General features: G+C 37.2%; 1 protein-coding gene across 5 annotated transcripts in view; it reads left to right on the forward strand.

Annotated features, from left to right (window-relative positions):
* The window catches only part of SS18 (SS18 subunit of BAF chromatin remodeling complex), a 76,400-nt gene extending 58,463 nt beyond the window's left edge, over nt 1-17,937 (forward strand). For 3 of the 5 annotated variants that reach the window (XM_004273736.4, XM_004273737.3, XM_033435268.2), the window contains 3 exons: nt 501-623; nt 2,958-3,091; nt 16,182-17,937. In XM_004273736.4, coding sequence (XP_004273784.1) covers nt 501-623; nt 2,958-3,091; nt 16,182-16,208 — 284 coding nt within the window. In that variant the 3' untranslated portion in view covers nt 16,209-17,937. The remainder of the gene's footprint in view (nt 1-500; nt 624-2,957; nt 3,092-16,181) is intronic. The other 2 variants (XM_033435267.2, XM_049697675.1) reach the window with 1 other exon arrangement.
* Nucleotides 17,938-20,997: the final 3,060 nt, after the last annotated feature.

The raw sequence follows: 20,997 nt of genomic DNA on the forward strand, positions 1-20,997 counted from the left end.
AAGACTAAAACATTTTAAAATAATTTTTTCCTCAGTGGGAATTTTCTATTTGAACATAAATCCATCAATCCAATTTTTTTTTCTTGTGTGTGTTTACATATGTATAATTTTACATATAAGTTTAGTGCCTTTAGGAAACAGCTTGCTGATCTTGTGTAGCTAGTGTGTGCTCTTGTAGCTGTCTTTAATTTTGTCTTTTTTATTTTATTTAGCATAGTCATGATCTTATGACTGTGATGTTCCAGTAAATGTAATGCTCGTATGGCAGAGACGCTGAAAATGCTGCAGTTCAACCTTGCACAATTGGCTTTAACTGCAGTTTGTTTGGCCGAAATCCTTCTGTTTGGTTTGAGTTTTTTCTTTGTTTTGTTAACTTTTAAAAATCAATATGGCATTTTATTTTGTTCTTGTGTTGTTGGCTATGCATCTTAGAGGAAAAAAGTTAATTAAGCAAACTTCTCAGTTTTTTTTTTTTTTCCTCTTCTCCAATTATCCTGTAGGGAATTCACAGTATGGCCAACAGCAAGATGCTTACCAAGGACCACCTCCCCAACAGGGATATCCAGCCCAGCAGCAGCAGTACCCAGGGCAGCAGGGCTACCCAGGACAGCAGCAGGGCTACGGTAATGGCTTACTGCAGTTTATTCTTGTCACCAAAAAATGTGATGGTTACTCTTTCATAATACAGAAGTGGATATTTAATGTTTATTTTTCTAAGAATTATTTTTGAAAATTCACAGTTTTAGCTTAGCTTGTTACTGGAGTGTTTATATTTAAAGTGTTGTTCTTAAACTAGTAATCCATTTAAAAAGAAACATAAACTAGAGATGGTTCATTGACCAAAGGTAAGGTATGTAGTCACTCAAAATGAAATCCTTAATGAATTCTTAAACCTAAACCTTAAACCTAACCTTAAACCTAACCATAAACCTAAACCTTAAACCACAACCAGCCAATAGCTTTGTATGTGCTTGGAAAACTGATGAGTTGGGTGATGATTAACAACATCTACATAATCTGCTTGGCAAATTTGTTTCTAAAACTAATGACTGTTACCATGAAAAGTAACATTGATCTTTTAGTGTACAAGTGAGATCTATTTGGAACGCGTAAAGAAAATGTCTTTGTCATTCTCTGTTAAAATAGCAGTTTACACATTCATAGGAGTATATTTATTGCAGGTATGTATCTTACACTTTGGGAGAAGTATAGCCATCTTTTCTTATTATATACTCACTATGATGTCTACTAGTTGGCTATCTGACTGTTAGATAGGGAGGAGGGGAATAATACAGACCTGATATCTCAGTCTTAAATTTTCGGCTTCTATAATAACTATTTTAGATATAGGAAAATATGATTCCTACGATAGGAGAAGTAGCTGCTTAATCTGACATCATCTCTTGCTAACATGGCCTCTTTTTTAACATTAGTAATGTCTTATTATTTTTATTCATTGGTTTAAACTCTGCTGTTATTATGGGCACCTCTTTCCACCTGTGATAGCAAATCTAAGAACCAGGATCAGGCTGAAATTCTCTTGCATCTTCAACAGAAGCACTGGAATTCAGCCAGGTATTGGGTGTCAGGAATTGTCCCCATAATGATCAGTTCTGGTTCCCAAATTCCAGCTATGACTTTAGAAATACTCCATGTATTTCTTGTCTTTACAAAGGGACTTTCTTGCTCCTCTCAAATGGCATTTCCATTTCATGCCCATTAAATATTTGTACATTGAATAAATAGAGTATTCTGGTTTTATTGTGTTTGCATGAAAACATATATTATGTGGATCAGTCAGGTAAGTTTATTGATTTAAGAGCAATATTATTTTCAGTGGAAAGAGAGAGTAAAAGAAATTTAGTGATTTTGGCTTAAGTAGTTAAATGCTGTTTTGTCAGACATCGTTGGGCACCCTAAAGGAGACGTTCCCATTTTGCTTATCTATAGGTTTCAGCTGTCAGACTTGCTTCTAATAAAAAATACAGAGTTTTAATAATTGGATGCATAATAACTAAATAAAATAATAGACTGGTGGAATTTAAGCTTGAAAATTTCTTGTTCTCTTTGACATCTTTCTCTGCAGTGTTTTTTATGACAGGATTTGAATGGCTGTGATAGAAAACATTTAAGTATCAAAGCTTTTCAGCTTATGCTTTATATTCTTTACAATAGACAGGAGTAGAGTTTATGAAATAGACGTATTTGTTTGGCAAGCCAAATTAGTTCCTTGTCATCTCTGGAAGTTGAAATCATTCATTTATATGGGTTAAGTATTAAAGGTGATGGGTACACAGAGTGTAACTTCTGAATCATGTTTTTTCCACATACAGCCTGTGGCTTTTCAAGTCTTCTTTAGTTTCTGTTTGAAAATATTGTGATAATGAGTTTGTCAGTGCAGAACATAAAGCTTTCTTTTGGTGATTGCAAATGCAAATCTAGAAATTACATGTAAAATCATTCTTTGTGATTCTTTTAGTGATTGCAAGTATAAATCTTAGAGTTATACAGCTGTAACTATCACTGATTTCCAAACTTTATTCAGAAATTACTTCAGTACTTCAATTTGAGTCTGCTTCGTGCCTTTTCTTTCCACCGCTTGCTTATTATACTGGTTAACTTCCTACTAGAGGTATAGATAAATTTCCTTAACATCATGGAGTTAACTTGCTTTACAACTCCTGAGTCTGTTTTACTCATTTTGACATATAAAATCTTAATGGCTAACACATAGCACAATAGTTACACTGAATCAGAGCATATTGGTACATGGTAGTGTCCTTAACAGTATTTTTACTTCTTATAACTTTTGGAATGTATTTCAAAACGCATTTGAGAAAAATCGAGATACCAGACTGCAAGGGAATATGGTAACATCTAATCTTAAACCGCTTCTGGAATTCTAGGGACTTACTGTATTTTCTCCTGGGCTCTTGTGTGTGCTGATTATTTTACAGGTCCTTCGCAGGGTGGTCCAGGTCCTCAGTACCCTAACTACCCGCAGGGGCAAGGGCAGCAGTATGGAGGTTACAGACCAGCCCAGCCTGGGCCACCCCAGCCCCCGCAGCAGAGGCCTTACGGGTATGACCAGGTGAGTTACCCAGGTGGCCGGGACTGCCCTGTTGTTTGCTCACTCTCGACTAGGTTGCACGTTTCTCAGCTGAAGATTCATTTTCCCGCCTCTTGTTTATAGTGTTAACCGAAAAAAAGTGGTTACTTACTCTTGAGTCTTCTTCATAGAACGCTAACACAGTTAATCATCGTTGCTGTAGCCTACAAAACATGGCGTATCTCTAAGCGCCAGCATTCGTTCATGTTTGTTCATTCATAGTCTCTCCCTGGGCTTTACCCCCTAGGCATACTTCCCTTCGCTATCCCAAACATTATTCCGTGTTCTGAAGCCCTTAATTTCTCTGATGTCCCTCACGTTTATTGTTCTAAGACTCTGCTTTGACTGATTGAAATGTGGAGTCCATCTGAGGCAGTGCTCTTCCTGGCTCTCGTCTTCACTCCAGCATATTCACCCTACTCCCCTCACATGCACGATATCCCTTCTCTTTAAACTCATACTCACCACCTGTCTCTGTTGCCTCCTTCAATACACATATCCATTATCTCAGATATTAATCATCTTTCTTTCTCCCCTGTTATCTTTCCTTCTACTACCTTCAGATATCTATAAGTGTATCTTGTCCTAAGATGACTGTATTCTCTTGAACCTCGTGTTACCCTTCTTTTCATCAGTAAATTTCTCAGACTTAAGAATCTGTGCCACAGTCATTGTTCTGTGAATCTTCTCATACATACTCTAAATTATTATTAAAATGATTTATTATGTTGGCAGGTTTTTTAAATTGATTTCAGGTTTGTCTGATGACTTTCTAGTGAGGAGAGTCTGATCTCTTCACCGCTTAAGCTACCTAAAATAGGTTGCTTTTTAATGTTAGGGTTCCAGGACCAGTGGGGATGATCTGGTTTGAGAAACAACGCGTATGCAGTGCTGATTAGACTCTAAGGCATAAGCAGCTCTCTCATCGATGCTCTCTCAAGTCTACAACCCCCTGTACTGACACGTTCTGGTTAAGTGGAAAATATAAAAGAGATATAAGAGGCTTAAAAGTATGGACAGGACTTCCCTGGTGGCGCAGTGGTTAAGAATCTGCCTGCCAGTGCAGGGGACACGGGTTTGAGCCCTGGTCTGGGAAGATCCCACATGCCGCAGAGCAGCTAAGCCCGTGGACCACAGTTGCTGAGCCTGTGTGCTGCAACTACTGAAGCCCGCACGCCTAGAGCCTGTGCTCCGCAACAAGAGAAGCCACTGCAATGAGAAGCCCACCCACCGTAACGAAGAGTAGCCCCCGCTCGCCGCAACTAGAGAAAGCCCGCGCACAGCAACGGAGACCCAACGCAGCCAAACATTAATTAATTAATTAATTTAAAAAAAAAGTATGGACAGATAAATAATACTAAAAAAGATACACTAGAACTAAATCAAAGGAGTAGGCAGAAGTTTTATCTAAATTTTAAAAGTAAAATGAGTGTTGACTAGTGAGTATCTAAGGACAAGATCCCTGAGCAGATAAAATGTAGGCTCCTTCACATCCACAGGTTAACTGCTGAAAAGTGGTCCTTTACTCCCTAATTCAACAAATATTTATTAATTTTCTGTGTGTGCTGGATACTGTATTATGTCCTAGATGAGTAAAACAGACCTGGTTCTTATGGCTTATGGAGCAACTATCTGGATCTTCCTTGACTTCACTTTAGCATTTGACACCTGTTCCTGTCTTCATTCTTAAGTGGTCTTCTTTAGCTTCTATATTACTGTACTATTTTGTTCCTCTTACATTTTCAGTGATTCCTTCTTGATTTTTTACTTGTTTCTCATCTTTCTTTTCCCCAGATATCAATCCTTGGCGTAGTGTTTTTCCCAGTCTCTATATTCACCCTGTCTTAGATTTTCAGTATCCTTAGCCTACTCTTCTCAGCCCAACTTCAGCTCCATTTTTCCAGCTGTGAGCAGAACATCTCTCTTTGGATGTCTTGTCATTTTCCTCAGCTTCATCATTTTCTCTCTAAATCAGCATATTTCTAAGTCTCCTAAACTTAACATCATTCCTTAAGCAAATGTTTCTCAAGCAACGTTTATATGCCAAGTACCTAAGATGGGGCTATATTGGGAAATAAGATCGACATGGACTCTGCCTTTGTGAACTTAAGTCTAGGTGGGAACAGACAAGTAAGCAGATGATACGATATAGTGTGAGAAGTACTTGGATGAGGAAAGGCAAGATTTTTGTGGAAGGGAGCTCCTAACCCAGGCATGTGTTCCTTGGGAAGTATTATATAAGTGCGAGAGCCCAAGGATGAGTAGGTATTAGCCAGCTGGTTGTGGAGGAGAGAAGGATATTCTGGTCAGAAAGAAGTGCACTCACAAAGGACTTGTGTTAAGATGTGTGGCTCAGTAAAGCAGGAGTGTGGGGAAGAAGAGGCAAGAGTGGAGATGAATTGGGGCCAGATTAGGAGGGCTCTTGTAAGCCATGCTGGGGAACTTGGGCTTTATCCTGATAACAGTGTGGAGCCTTTAAAGTGTTTTAGATGATGTATCTAAAGTATATAGCAGTGGCTGGCATATATAATAGATATATACTATGTTTCTTCTTTTATCATGATAATTATTCCACCCTTTAAAGTCCTCAGGAATTTGGGGACTATACAGTAGAAAAAGACCCGTGATGTTGGGGTAGTTGCCAGCCACATCTTCCCCATTAGAAAAGGCTATGAGGAGGGGACCATTCTAGCTACTCTAGTGTTAGTAGCCTCCCCACATCTATCTCATGGATTCCCTCAACCCAAACACCCGTTGGTTTCTTCGTTTTAGGGACAGTTGTTCAACTCTTCAAGATAGTTAAGGCAATGGAAAAGAAATCTAATTATAGTGGTGTTTAGGCAGGTGACTCTTGTGGCAGTATGCAGGATGAATTAAAAGAGGAGCATTGAGAGAGAATCCTGTAAGGGGCTGCGCCCCCCCCACCCCACCCGGGTCAGTCTTTCCATCTCCGTGAACAGCATCTCAGTTTTCCACTTCCTCAGGCGGAAAACCCGGGGTCATCCTTGACTCCCTTCTTTTTGCAAATCAAACATCTAGTCAGCCAGCAAATCTCATCACCTCTTCCTTCAAAATACATGCCGTATCTATAGTCATTTTTCACAATTTCCTGCCCTTAGCCAAGTCACAGTCATAACTCTCACTCATCTGGACTGTTGCACTGTCCTCCTTCCTGGTCTTCCTGCTTTCCTCCTGGCTCCTCTACAGGATGTGCTCCTCACAGGACCTAGAGTGATCTTTCAAAAACGTTCAGTCTGATTAGGCCACCCCTCCGCGCATAACCGTGTGGCGACTTCATTCCCGCCCAGAGTAATATAATGGCCTAGAAGGCCATACTCAGCTCATGTCCCCAGCCCCTACCCCACCATCTCACCTCTGTATTTATAGCCGCCTTCATTCATTCTGCTTCAGTCACACTGGCCTGTTTCCAGCATGTTTCTCCCTCAGAACCTTTGTATTTACCGCTCCCTCTTCTGTTGTGTCTTTATTTGCAGTCAGCTCAAAATATTTTCTGATTTCACTTTTGATTTCATCTTTGACCCAAGATTATTTAGAAGTGTATATAGTTTTTGAATATTTGGGGATATTCCAGATAGTTTTCAGTTACTGATTTCCCATTTAATATCATCATCTTGATAGAACATACTTGGTATGACTTCAATTCTTCTGCATTTATTGAGACTTCTTTTATGGCTCAGAGTATGGTCTGTGGGGATGTTCTGTAAATGTCAATTAGATCAAGCTGCTTGATAGTGGTGTTCAAGTTTCCTATGACTTAGCTGATTTTCTGTTCTATTAGTTACTGAGAAAGGGATATTAAATATTAAATCTCTGGCTATATCTGTGTGTTTGTCTATATTTTCTTGCAGTTCTATTCATTTTTGCTTCATGTATTTTAATGTGACTTTTAAAAAAAATTTATTTATTTATTTGGTTGCGTTGGGTCTTCATTGCTGCGCACAGGCTCTCTCCAGTTGCAGTGAGCAGGGGCTACTCTTCGCTGCGGTACACGGGCTTCTCATTGCGGTGACCTCTTTTGTTGCAGAGCGCGGGCTCTAGGTGTGCGGGCTTCAGCAGTTGTGGCGCATGGGCTCAGTAGGTATGGCTCGTGGGCTGTAGAGCACAGGCTCAGTAGTTGTGGCGCACGGGCTTAGTTGCTCCGCGGCATGTGGGATCTTCCCAGACCAGGGCTCCAACCCGTGTCTCCTGCATTGGCAGGCGGATTCTTAACCACTGCACCACCAGGGAAGTCCCAATGCTACATTTTTAAGGTGCATATGTTTTAGGGATTTTTATGTCTTGATTAATTTTCTCTTGTATCATTATGTAATAACTTTCTTTATCCCTGGTCATATTCTTTGCTCTGAAATATGTTTGTCTAATATTAGTATCGTTTTCTTTGGATTAGTACTAGAATGATAATATATTTTTAATCTTTTTTATTAACACATTTGTATTTTTATGTTTAAGTTGTTTCATGAAGGCAGCGTATACTTAGGACTTGAGTTGTTTTTTTTTTACCCAATCTATCTCTGCCTTTTTTTTTTTTTTTTTTTTGCGGTACGCCGGCCTCTCACCGTTGCGGCCCCTCCTGCTGCAGAGCACAGGCTCCGGACGCGCAGGCCCAGCGGCCATGGCTCACGGGCCCAGCCGCTCCGCGGCATGTGGGATCCTCCTGGACCGGGGCACGAACCCATGTCCCCTGCATCGGCAGGTGGACTTGCAACCACTGCGCCACCAGGGAAGCCCCATATCTCTGCCTTTTAATGGAGGGGGTTTGAACATTATGTTTAATGTGAATATGGATAATAGTTAAGTCTGTCATCTTGATATTTTTTCCTATTTGTCCCTTCTGTTCTTTTTCCTCATTTTCTTATTTTGAATTTTTAAAAAATGGTTTTTATTAAGATATAATTCACATACCATTCGTCATTTTAAGATGTACCATTCTTTTTTTTTTTTTTTTAAGTATGTTTATTTCCCTCCAAACACCCAGCCCTAGGAAATAGCTGCTTTACTTTTTGTCTGTATGGATTTTCCTATTCTGAGCATTTAGGCTAAGTGGAGTCATGCATATGTGGTGTTTGTGATTGGCTGCTCTCACTTAGTATAATGTTTTCAGGGTTCATCCATATTGTATCATGTATCAGTACCTTTAAGTGATATTATACCACTTCATATAAAGTATAATAGTTTACTTTCATTTCTTCTCAACCTTTGTGTTATTGTTATAATTTCCACTTCTACATATGTTACAAACCCCCATAGTATGTGGAATTAGTTTTGTTTAAAATATCAATTATCCTTTAAAGATACTTAAATGATAAGAAAAGAGTCACATATTTACTAATGTACTTACTGTTTCTTGTACTTTTCATTCTATGATAAATCTATATTTCCATCTGGTATCATTTTCTTTTGCCAGAAGGATTTCCTTTTAACAGTTCTTGTAATGCAGGTCTTCTGGTGATAAACTGTTAGTGTATTTTGTTTTTTCTGACTGTTCTTAAGATTTTTCCCCTTATCAAATGATTTGAGTGTTTTCTTATGCTTGGGGTTTGTATAGTTTCTTGAATTTGTGACTTTATGGTTTTCATCAAATTTGGAAAAATTCTGACCAAATATTTTTCCTTTCTCTACACCTGTACCCCTATCTCTCTTCCCCAGACTCCAGTTACATGTGTATTTGACCGCTTAGAGTTGTGCCATAATTCAGTGATCCTCTGTTTGTTTATTTAATTTTTAAGTCTTTTTTTTCTCTCTGTTTCATTTTGGGTAGTTTCTGTAGCTGTGTTTTGAAGTTCAGTAATCTTTTCTTGCTCATTGTCTTACCAGCTTTTAATCCACTCCCAGATGTGTCTCATTGCAGACATTGTATTTTTCATCTCCAGGTGTTTGATATGGGTCTTTTTCATATCTTCCATGTCTCTGCCTAAAGTTTTGAACATGAGGAATGCAAGTACGTTAACTGCTTTAATATCCTTTTCTGGTAATTCTAACATCTGGGCCAGTTTTGATCTACTGTTTTTTTTCCCTCCTCGCTTTGGGTCATATTTTCCTCATCCTTTCCATGTGCAATGATCTTTGATAAAACGCCAGAAATTGCAAATATTACTTTTATGTTGTTGAGTGATGGATATATTTGTATTCCTAGAAACATTCTTGAGTTTTGTTTTGGGATGCAGTTTAGTAATTTGAAAACAACTTGATCTTTTGGGGATTGCTTTGAAGATTTGTTAGGCAGGACCAGACAGTGTTTAGTCCTGGGCTAAATATCCCCACTAGTAAGATAAGACCCTTTTGGGTACTCAACCCAGTGCCCTGGAATTATGAGGTTTTCCACTCTGGCTGGTGGGAATAAACACTATTTCCATTCCTCTGTGAGTGCAGGAATTGTTTCCTCTAATCCGTTGGGGTGTTTCTTTCCTTGGACTTGGGTATTTTTGTTGCATGCATTTGCATATCAGTGCTATGCTGAATACTCAAGAGGTTTCCTCTGCAGATCTCCACAGTGCATTTCTTTTCTCTGTGCATTTTTTTCCTCTTTGGTACTATGGCCTGTGAACTCTAGCTCCTTTTTTTCTCTTCAGACTCTAAGCTTTATCTTCTTACCTCAGACCCAGCCTCACTTCCTCTCCATATGCTGCAGTGTGGAAACTCTCAGTGCAGTAAGATGCAGTAATCAGAGTGCTCGCCTCATTTGTTTCCCATTTCTCACAGATTGCTGTTGTTTATTACCTTCTGTCCTGTGTCCTGAATACAAGTATTTCATATATATTTTGTAGTTTTGGGGGCTTTTTTTGGCCACATTGGGTCTTCATTGCTGCGCATGTGCTTTCTTGTAGTTGCAGCAAGCAGGAGCTACTCTTCGTTGCGGTGCGCGGGCTTCTCATTGTGGTGGCTTCTCTTGTCGCAGAGCATGAGCTCTAGGCACATGGGCTTCTATAGTTGTAGCATGCGGGTTCAGTAGTTGTGGCTCGCGGGCTCTAGAGCGCAGGCTCAGTAGTTGTGGCGCACAGGCACAAGGTGGCATGTGGGATCTTCCCGGACCAGGGCTCGAACCCATGTCCCCTTCATTGGCAGGAGGATTCTTAACCACTGTGCCACCAGGGAAGCCCTGGGTTTTTTTTCAGGCTGGAGTATAAATCTGTCTTGACCAGAAACCTACTTAATTTTTAAAAAATAGACTTTTTTTCCAGCAGTTTTACGTTCACAGCAAAATTGAGAAGAAAGTACAGAGTTTCCATTTACTCCCTACCCCTACACATACATAGCCTACTCCATTATCAACATCCCACACCCTAGTGGTACATCTGTTATAATCAATAAACCTACCACCCCAGATCCATAATTTACATTAGATTCACTCTTGGTGTTGTACAGTCTGTGCATTTTGACAAATATATAATGACCTGTATCCACCATTATAATATCATACAGAAGAGTTTCATTTCCTTAAAAATCCTCTGTGCTCCCCTTATTCATCCCTCTATCCTTCCTACTGATCTGCATAGTTTGCCTTTTCCAGAATGTCATGCACTTGGAATCATGTGCATGACAAAATTGGCTTTTCACTTAATAATATGCATTTAAAGTCTTCTCATGACTTGATAAAGTGTTTCTTTTTAGCCCTGGATAGTAGCCCGTTGTCTGGATATACCATTCATTTACTGAAAGACATCTTGGTTGCTTTCAAGTTTTGGCAATTATGAATGAAACTGCTATAAACTTCCATGAGCAGGTTTTTGTGTGAACATAAAATTTCAACTCATTTGGATAAATGCCAAGGAGTGAGCATGATTTTTGGATTATATGGTAATAGTATATTTAGTTTTGTAAGAAACTGCCATACTATCTTGTGTAGTGGCTGTACCATATTGTATTCTCACCGGCAATGAATGAGAGTTCCTGTTAACTCCACATCCTCATCAGCATTTGCAGTTATCAGTGTTCAGAATTTTGGCCATTTCAGTAAGTTTATGGGGTATCTCGTTGTTTTATTTTGCATTTCCCCAGTGACATGTGATGTAGACACCTTTTCAGTATGCTCACTTGCCATCTTTATATCTTCTTCAGTGAGGCGTCTGTTCAGGTCTTTGGCCCATTTTTTGATAGGGTTATTCATTTTCTTATTGTTGAGTTGTAAGAGTTCTTTGCATAGTTTAGATAACAGTCCTTATCAGTTGTGTCTTTTGCAAATACTGCCTTGTCTTCTTGGCTTGTCTTCTCATTTTTTTGACATTGTCTTTCTCAGAGTAGAAGATTTTAATTTTAATGAAGTCCAGTTTATCAGTTATTTCTTTCATGGATCACGCCTTTGGTGATGTATCTATAAAGTCACTCCAAAACTAAAGGTCATCTACATTTTTTTTCATGTTATCTTCTAGGAGTTTTATAGTTTTCTACTTTACATTTAGGTAAATGTCCTATTTGAGTTTATGTTCTGAATGAAGAAAATCTTAATTGTTAAGATTTGTGTCTTAATTTCATTTTTTTGTACGCAGATATCCAGTTGTTCTAGCACCATTTGTTGACAAGACTGTCTCTGCACTATTGTATTATCTTTGCTCCTTTGCCAAAGATCAGTTGACTGTATTTATGTGGGTCTATTTCTGGGCTCTCTATTCGGTTCCATTGATCTATTTTTCTGTTCTTTCACCAATATCACATTCTTTCACCAAAACCCCTTGATTGCTGTAGCTTTATAGTAAGTCTTGCAGTTGAATATTGTCATTCCTTTGACTTTGTTCTTCTCCTCCAATATTGTATGGGTATTCTGGGTCTTCTGCCTCTCCATATAATTTTAGAATTACTTTTTCAATATCCAGAAATAACTTGCTTGCTGGGATTTTGATTGGGATTGTGTTGAATCTTTAGATCAAGTTGGGAAGAACTGACGTTGCAACAATATTGATTTTTCTATCCATGAACATGGAACATCTCTGCATTTATTTAGTTCTTTGATTTCTTTCATTACTTTTTAAGTTTTTCTCATACAGTTCTCTCTCTATATTTTGTTAGATTTATACCTAAGTATTCAATTTTGGGGGGTGCTTATGTAGATGGTATTGTTTTTAATTTCAAATTGGACTTATTCATTGCTAGTGTATAGGGGAATTTTCTGTGTTAACCTCGTATCCTGCAACCTTGCTCATTAGTTTCAGGAGTTTCTTTGGTTGATTCTTTGGGATTTTCTACCTAAACAATCATGTCATCTGTGAACAAAGACAGTTTTATTTCTTCTTTTCCAATCTGTTTACCTTTGTTTCTTTTTCTTATTGCATAAACTAGGAATTTCAGTACAGTGTAGAAAAAGAGTGGTGAGAAGGGGACATCCCTGCTTTGTTCCTGATCTTAGAAGGAAAATTTCATGAAATATGGTGTTAGATGCTTTTATTTTTCAGCATAGCATTTATTTCCATGTGACAGATTATGTAGTTATTGTTTATTATCATACCCTCTTCCCCTAGGATGTCAGTTCTTTAAAGACATCACCACATCTGTTTTTTTATCACTGTTGAGTCTCCATCACCTAGTAGAACACATTGAGTAGTCAGTAAATACTGGTGAGTGAATACGTAGGGCCTTCACTTACTAAATTTGAATGGTGATTGTAAGAATAGAGAAAGAAACCCGTAAAAAGTACTGGGACAGAATACTTTTAAGAAAGAAAGAGATTTATTGCTCAGTCTAGGGACTCTTCACTCCATACAGTCCCTAGAAAATCTCATTTATGCACATGATTTTAATTTACCATGCTGTTGACTCTCAAATCTCTACTTCTAGTCTCACTTTCTCTTTTGAAAGTCAGGTGCCTAGTAGTCATCTGCACTTGGAAATATCGTGTCAATTTCACATAACCAAAACGAATTCATAGTTTTTGTACCCACACATTCCTCCTTTCTATGCTCTCTCTTAGAGAGAGGGGCACTATCACCAAGCTAGAATGCCATGTGCCACATTTGATGCTTAAGTCTTCCTCCCTCTCCCCATCTAATAAATGACAAAATCTTGTTAGCCTGACTTCCTTCAACATTCTTGAATCCATCCACTTCTCTCTGACCACTGCCTTATCTTTGTTTAGACCATTAACATCTCGTAAGTTCATGATGGCATGAAGGATCCTCCCATGCTGTCTTGCCTCCTTTCCCATTTATTCTTTACTCTAGTCAGAGGAATTTTGTAATTTACAAACAAAGAAGCTGAAGAAGCAGAGAGAGAGAGAGAAGCCGAGGCTTAGAGAGTTGGAGTGATCCACCCAAGATGATGGGTAAGCAGGGCCGAGCTGAGTGGCTAAGACCCAGGGACTGGGCCCTTCACGACGCCCCTGCCTCCAGCCACACCAGCACTTTGCAGAGTGCTGTCGTGCTTTTCTTATTGAGCAACTGTTTGAAGCAGAAATCATGATTATCCTCACTTGTTGGATGAGACAGTCAAGAAAGGGAAGGTAGATAGTTTGCCTCAAGGACAAGAAACTGGTAAGTGGGAGAATTAAAACTAGGCATTGATTTCTGCTTCCCAAACCCATACTTTTAATTCTGGAATTTGCTAATGGTCGCAGATATACAGTATTTTTTTAGGCTTGCTTGTGATTTGATTTTGTCCTAGCAAAGTGATCCAGTGTGGGTCAAGTTACTTAAATTCTCAGTGCTTCAATTTCTTCATCCATAAAATGGATATCATATTTACTGCACAGGTAACAGATGGACACAAAACACTTGTTAACAGTGTTTGACACATGGTATGAGTTATTGAGATATATTAAGAGTTACTGAGATACATTGTTATTGAGATATATTAAGAGTCGGCTATTGTTGATATTAGCCAGACTTCTCGTATCCATTACTTCAAGCTCTGTGTTAACAAATAATCAATAGCTTCTAGTCCTGATTGTTGTATATTCTTTTTTACTCTCCAATTCCCTGAGCATTTTTTACCTATTTTTTCTCCATTCTTTTGCTTTAGCTGTTTCTTCTATTTGAAGTGCCCCTTTTCTTTTCTCTGCCATTCAAATTTTACTATTTTCTTAAGGCTCTCACAGTCTCTGAAATATTTTTCAAATTATTTTAGCCGCGATAGCCTTTTCCTTTCTGAACTCTTGTAGACCTTGTTCTGCAATTATACTTTATTTGTCTTACCTTCCCTGTTTTTCAAATTTATTATGGTGATGAGCATATAGTATTTGCTCAATAAATGTTTCTAATTGCTTGAATATCATATTTGGTGTACATTATTGAAGAAGTCTTATGTGTCAGGCACTCTTCAATACTTGGGGCATAAGAATGGATAGACCTAGTCCCTATCGTCAAGTAATTCATGCTATAGTAGATACATTATAGCTCTTATTTATATAGCACACCAGTTCTTAACCTCTCTTCTGCTTTCACATCATTCATAATATGTGCAACTCGCTTTCATCGTTAATATCTCATCACACATACTCACTGCGGGAGCGTTTCCTTCCAGCATTGAGGCTTGCTTATTTATACTGTTTTATAATTTTTGAAAGCTCTTTCTCATGTCCTGTCTTATTTAAGTGTCCTAACAAATAAATGAGGTAGAACTAGTGTAACCTTAAACAGAAAGAAAATTGAGAGCCAGGGATGGGTATGTTACAGTCCCACCTTATAGGTGAAGAAATCTCAAAGAGCTTTCCTTGGGCTCAAGTGAAAAGGCAACAGTAGAGTTGGGACTTAAACTCAGTATTTAGATAATGTAACAATTGAACAGTAAGTTCCTGCATGCTAAGCATTTCTTATTTTAAACTTGGTATTATAGGAATTTTTCAACCAAGACAGCAAAAAGAGGAGCATCATGAATCCCTGTGTACCCCACCAACCAAATTCAACAATTATTGGCATTTTACCAATGTTGTTTTATATACCCGCACCCTATTTTATTGAGTATGTTAAAGCAAATCTTACCTACAGATATTTCAGGATGAGCATTGACTTTAAATTTTTCTGAATATAATTATGTAAAGTACATCAATATTTTTTAAATACCTTAATTCTACTTGTAGTGCATTATTCCATTAGATACAGTGGTATTCAACAGATTTTGAAGTATATCTTACTTCTGTGGAAGTGTAAACTTTTAGGGTACTATTTCTTATTGTACAGAAGGCTTTCAACTATAGAATACTTTCTTGATATAAAATAGTTAATTTGACTTAGAGGGGGATATTTAGCCAAAGGAAACAGTTAACTGATTGTGTGCCCAAGTGCTTTTATGAGCATCTATTTTAAACACATTTAAGACAGTTTTGTTATTAAAATAAATTTTTTCTAGTACATTCCTCTTTTCTTCTACCTTTCTTCTCTGTTGAAGGAAAAGATGTTCCTTCTCTTCTCCAAAAGCTAGCCTTAACAGCTGTATACTGGACACTGTTTACCTCCCTTGTAGAATTTTGTTACTTCATTCATTACCTCTTTTATACCTGTGCTTCATTTTCTTTCCCTTCCTGTCAGCCTACAGGCCCTTCAAGTCTACCTTACTAAAAGCAACAAAATCAAAAACAATCTTTCTTTGATTTTATGTACCAGCTGCCTGTCTGAATACCTCTGCGAATACCTCATTGGCCTCGGGAAGAGGCCCAAATTCCATAGTGTGGCTAGAAGGTTCTTTTTCCTTTATCTCCAGATATCCGTCCATCCTTGCTACTTATCTCAGATACCCTTGTTGTTAATTCATAAGTCACTATAATAATCTAAACAGTCACAAACTTGTACTAGAATATAATTGACACACTAGTATATGCTATGCCAGCATTTAGAACCAGAACTTCACTCATTCTTGATTCAGTTCAATAAAATTCATCAAACATCTAAGTTCTCACTCTGATAGGTGCTGTTCTAGGCTCATAGACTTTGAAATCCATTTGCAGTTGACTGTAATATCAGAAGAAATTACAGAGATACTCTGTACCTAAATATTATATGTAACGGTTTTTGTTTGTTGTGATTGTAGTTGCTTTTGTAGTATGACAGTGTTAAGACTGATTTGTAATTTTCTGTGCCAAACTGTTACGGTCAAACTATGATCTAATTATATTTTTAAATTTATCTTTTAGGGACAGTATGGAAATTACCAGCAGTGAAAAGTACTTACATTCCAATAGCCAGAATCTGTTAGCAGCCATATTGTCGCCTCAGCACTGTGGACACCTCCCTGTGAAGAGACCCTTCCATTCCATCTAGTTTTTGGAAAAACCTTGTGGATAAGTGGCAGTTTCATCAGTAAACAGCCTTTGTGGCTTAGTTATAAAAGGCTTTAGTAGCGCAAAAATACTCTTGATTTCACATGTCTACTCTAGATGGCAACATTGGACAGAAAATAGAATGACATAACCAATTTGCAATGATTTCGGAACAGTATTTCAAATGGACGGTTACAGACTGAAAGGTGTGAACAGCTTTGTATGTTTATGAAGGTTAAGGGAATTTAATACTTTTCCACAGATTCTTTTGTAAGGGGAAGAGGGAAATGTACACTTTTTACAGCAGCAATATTTTGTATATTATGTTTATTTCATGTGGTGAGTATGCAAGGAGGTACACTACGCACTGGACAGAATCAGAAGTCCTCTGTTAATGGGGATGGAGCATGGTGGATGCTTGATTGTGTTGGTCTCAAAGTGGTGTTCTGTGAAGCTGAAGGTGAGGGAGAAGACAAAGCACACCATATGTCCACTGTTACGTTCTTTAGAGAAAATTCAGATCCCTTTTATGTGTTAGATAATCAAGGGCACTGTGATACAGTTTTAAGTAAAAAGACATTTTTTAAAAGCTTTCCAGTTTTGTGGGTTAAAACCTTTTTATAAAAGATCATTTATAATACAGTTTTAAAATGTGAGGCAATAAGAATTACTTCATATTGGATCTGAAGAATCTTGCTAACAGTTTCATGTAAATGAAGTGGTAATCCTCTCCTAAAAGAGCAATAACTGAAAATGAAAAGTGTTAATTTTACCTTGTTTGAGTAATCAGGGAACTTAATAAGTAATATCAAAACATTTTATAAATGATGTCAAAGAAGAGTCAACGTTGATTCAGTAATTTTATTTTTTAACATTAGAAGGATAATTGGTTTATATGATAAGAATAGTTCAGGAGACTTTACAAACCTTTATTGACTGGAAATAATGCCATTTATAAAGGAAGGAACACTTCTAAGGTTTTCCCTTTTTTACGTTGGTTAACATAACATAGAGATGTTTAGGAAAACGCTTATTGATGTTTATTCTGATCTGTATTAAAAGCATAGAGGTTGCATTTCAGATCACTTTGTTTATTAGCATGGTATACTTAATCATATTTGAGACTGTCCTGTGCCTGACTGTTTTAGGTGATTTCAGGGATATTGCATTGGGCAGGAAATCATGCATTGAGAAGTTTATAACCACAGTTACTTAGCCCAAAGGTAAGTTGCTATTTTCATCACAGTTGCCTGTGCCCAGGGAATAAGGTATATTCTTTATAATTGAATTGTTTTTTCCCCACTTCTAACTGGAAACAAAACAGAAGGGGTGCGATAAATCTGAATAAGCAAAATGTACTGTTCTCAACATACTGTAATCAAAAGGAGAAATTTTAATGTGTCTCTGTGTGTGTATGAAAGAGAGTGTGTGTGTTTTAAGGTCAGAATAGGGTTTTTTTTCAACATGGTCAGTAGAAAATGGACATCAAGTTTGAACACATAAAGCATGGACAGCCTTATTGTGATGGAAACGCTTTTAGGTTCTGTGCCAATTTTCCACCACTGTGTACTTTGTTGCTATTTAAAACTGTATCAACTCTAACGGAAGAATAAATTATTTGTGATTTTAATTTTCTCATTTGTTTTTTTAAATTAGATCTCTTTGACTCTCTTGTTTTGTCTGGAGACTATGCTGTGGGTTTTTTATATAAGTTAGCCTAGTATAAGCAGACTATATTTGTATTCTAGGACTTTATCAAAATTCTCCTGTCATGCCCAAGTTAATTAGAATTAACTGTTCAGTAATCAGCATGTGTGTGGGCTGTTTGTTACAGAATTCTTTCTCTGAAAATGAAGTCCATGAGGCCATAATCAAGATGACTGAATTAGATAAATGAGTTGAAGAGACAAAATTGTACTGAACCCAACCTGGTGTAGATATGCTATCTCATTTGAAATAAGCTCAACTGACATTAAGAAATAATTTGTCTTGCCAGCCCATCTTCTGTTGTCTTATTCTCTTTTAATGGAAACTAAAATTGCAATTTTAATAAGCAGAATTTCCTCCAGGACTTTCTTCCTGGAGACTAGTGCATTTGCAAGGTTTAATTGTTCTATAACAGTCCTGTTTCGTAAAAGTTTTTAATTGGTGGTGACAAAAATTACCTTACTCCTTTGACACCTCGTAAGAAGAATAACTTTACCAATAGCTTTCTACCAAGTGTGACACTGCCATATAGACTAGATATATTCCAAAGCTGGAAGTTTCATTTTAGCAAAATGTATTATTACGAAGAAATATCATACCATCCCATGAAATTTCAGAAGCAAAATATTACTAAGAAGAGAGCAGGGTGATTATTGATCAACATTTAAAAGTATTTAACTGTGCTAGTTTAGTTGTTTGAGAAGATGCTAGCATTATTCTGTAGAGTTGTGGTGACAGATTGTTTTCGGTTTTGTTTTTAATTTTTTAATGGAATTTTCAGACATACATCAAAGTGGAGAGAATGGTATAAAGATCCACATGTACCAGAAACCTAATTTATGCACTTAGCAACTCATGGCCAATCTTGTGTTGCCTGTACATTCTTTTTTATCTTTTTCCTGATAGAGATGTTTAGTTTCATAACTTAGATATGATCAGTGCATTTATGTTTAGACTATAATCTTTAACTGTGATAACCTACTGAGAGGTTTTTCATGAGATGGTACGTTATAAATAATTATTTGATGTTAAAATACCTGAATGAAAAACCTTGAAATATTCTGAGAGATATCAAATATATTTGGTCTCTGTTAGGGAATACTGATTATCCCCCAATATTCTCCTCTCCTTTTAAGAATAATCCCCAGGTTCTGGGTGGGCACATGGCTGCCTACCCAGTGACTACATTTTACAGCCTCCTTTGCAGCTAGGTGTGGTCATATGACTTTAAGTTCAGCCAGTGGGATGTGAGCTGGAGTGATATGTGTAGCTTCTAGATTACATTTTTAAAAGTGTGCTCCATATTCTTTTTTTCATTTCCCAAGGGCTGGCATATGACATATTAGTGGGGAGGTCTGGCCTTCTAGATTAGAAAAATACTCCAGAGAATGGCAGTGCAGCTAGATAGAATGAAAAGTCTCCTGAATGGCCATCCTCATGAATCTCCCTACTGCCTATCTGCTTGGATGTTGACATGAGAGAAGTAACACTTCTGTCACATTAGGCTCTTTGTTACAGCCGCAAACCCCATACTCTAACGTAGGGTCACGTAGTGGAGGGCCAGTTCATACTACCCTACGACATAGTCTGTCTGGGGTCACAGTTTTTAGGAATGACAGATTAGTGTATTGTGTGTGGAGTGTACTTCATGGTCATTCAGTTCATATTCTTGACTAATGAAATAGGACAGAATCCATTATACTTCCTTTAAGATCATCCTCTGCTTTCCATCACGTGAATTAATTGAATGCTATATTTATTAACAATAGATTTAGTTAATTTTAAAATACTGGGAAAAATATACATACTATTATTTTTTTGGCATCTTTATAGTTTCTAAGTACTTATTTTGAGAATTACGTTAGGTAGGGCTTTATAAAATCTCCTGGGTTTTTAACTTTATTTTGGCTTCTTCTGCTTTAACTTGTTCTTTGGACTTTTTTCTCTAATGTTTTCTTGATATTTCCTTAGTTTTCTGATTTTCACTATATGAAGTGTGTACATTGATTCTAATTTCCATGCCAACTTTTCTTTTGGGGGGAAAAAAAGATGTATAATAGTAAAAGCATTCTGATTTTACACCGATAGTAGCCCTTATTATTCAGCTTCAGGTCAAATATATTTACTATCTACAGGAGGTGTAACTATATTAGCTATGGAAGGATATTTTGGAATAGTGATCGTTTTTCATATACTTTTTCATACACATCAAATTTTTTCACTTTTAAGACTCCTGATATCATGGATCAAAATACTGTTCATGGCTATCAAGGATTTTATCTTCTATTGATATGACTATACTAAGGAATTATTTCTGTTAATGCTTAGTAAATTAAGAACAAGGAAGTGTGGCTGTGGCTTTCTTTTCGGTCCTAATATTATTCTATCCATAGAAATCCTATTTCCTGTTCATTAATTTCAGTATTCCATTCTTTTCCAAGATTTTGCTTAACAGCAAGCTTTCATACTTCAAGCTCAACATGTTAGTGCTCAGTCCTCATTCCCACATAAACACAACTATTTTGAGAACATGAACTGATATTAATTACCCCCTTGGCACCAAAAAAAGTCAGGATTTCCTGATGTGGCACGCTAATGTAAAATGCATTACTGCAAACGCTGGCTCCAAGGGGTAATACTCTCTAAATAAACACAGCAATGTTTTTCTTTATTCATGACTCTCAGGCTATTCTGAAAGTCATTCATCCTCCATGCCCCCCCAAAAGCATTTTAGTAACTTATAAGAGTTTTAGTAACTTATAACTGGATTTTCATAAGAAGAAATTGAATTCCAAGCTGCAAATCAGTGGCACTTAACTCTTTGACATAAAATATACCTAAACGTTCCCATGATTAAATGGCTTTGAACCATAATTTACAGCAGTCTTTGGAAGGTAACAGTTTATGTTTAGTCATTAGTATCACTAAATATGTCATTTGACTTAAAAGTTTCTTCGGAAATAGAAAATGAACAAGATCAGTC

Source organism: Orcinus orca, chromosome 15 (genome assembly GCF_937001465.1).
Source record: "Orcinus orca chromosome 15, mOrcOrc1.1, whole genome shotgun sequence".
Lineage (NCBI taxonomy): Eukaryota > Metazoa > Chordata > Mammalia > Artiodactyla > Delphinidae > Orcinus > Orcinus orca.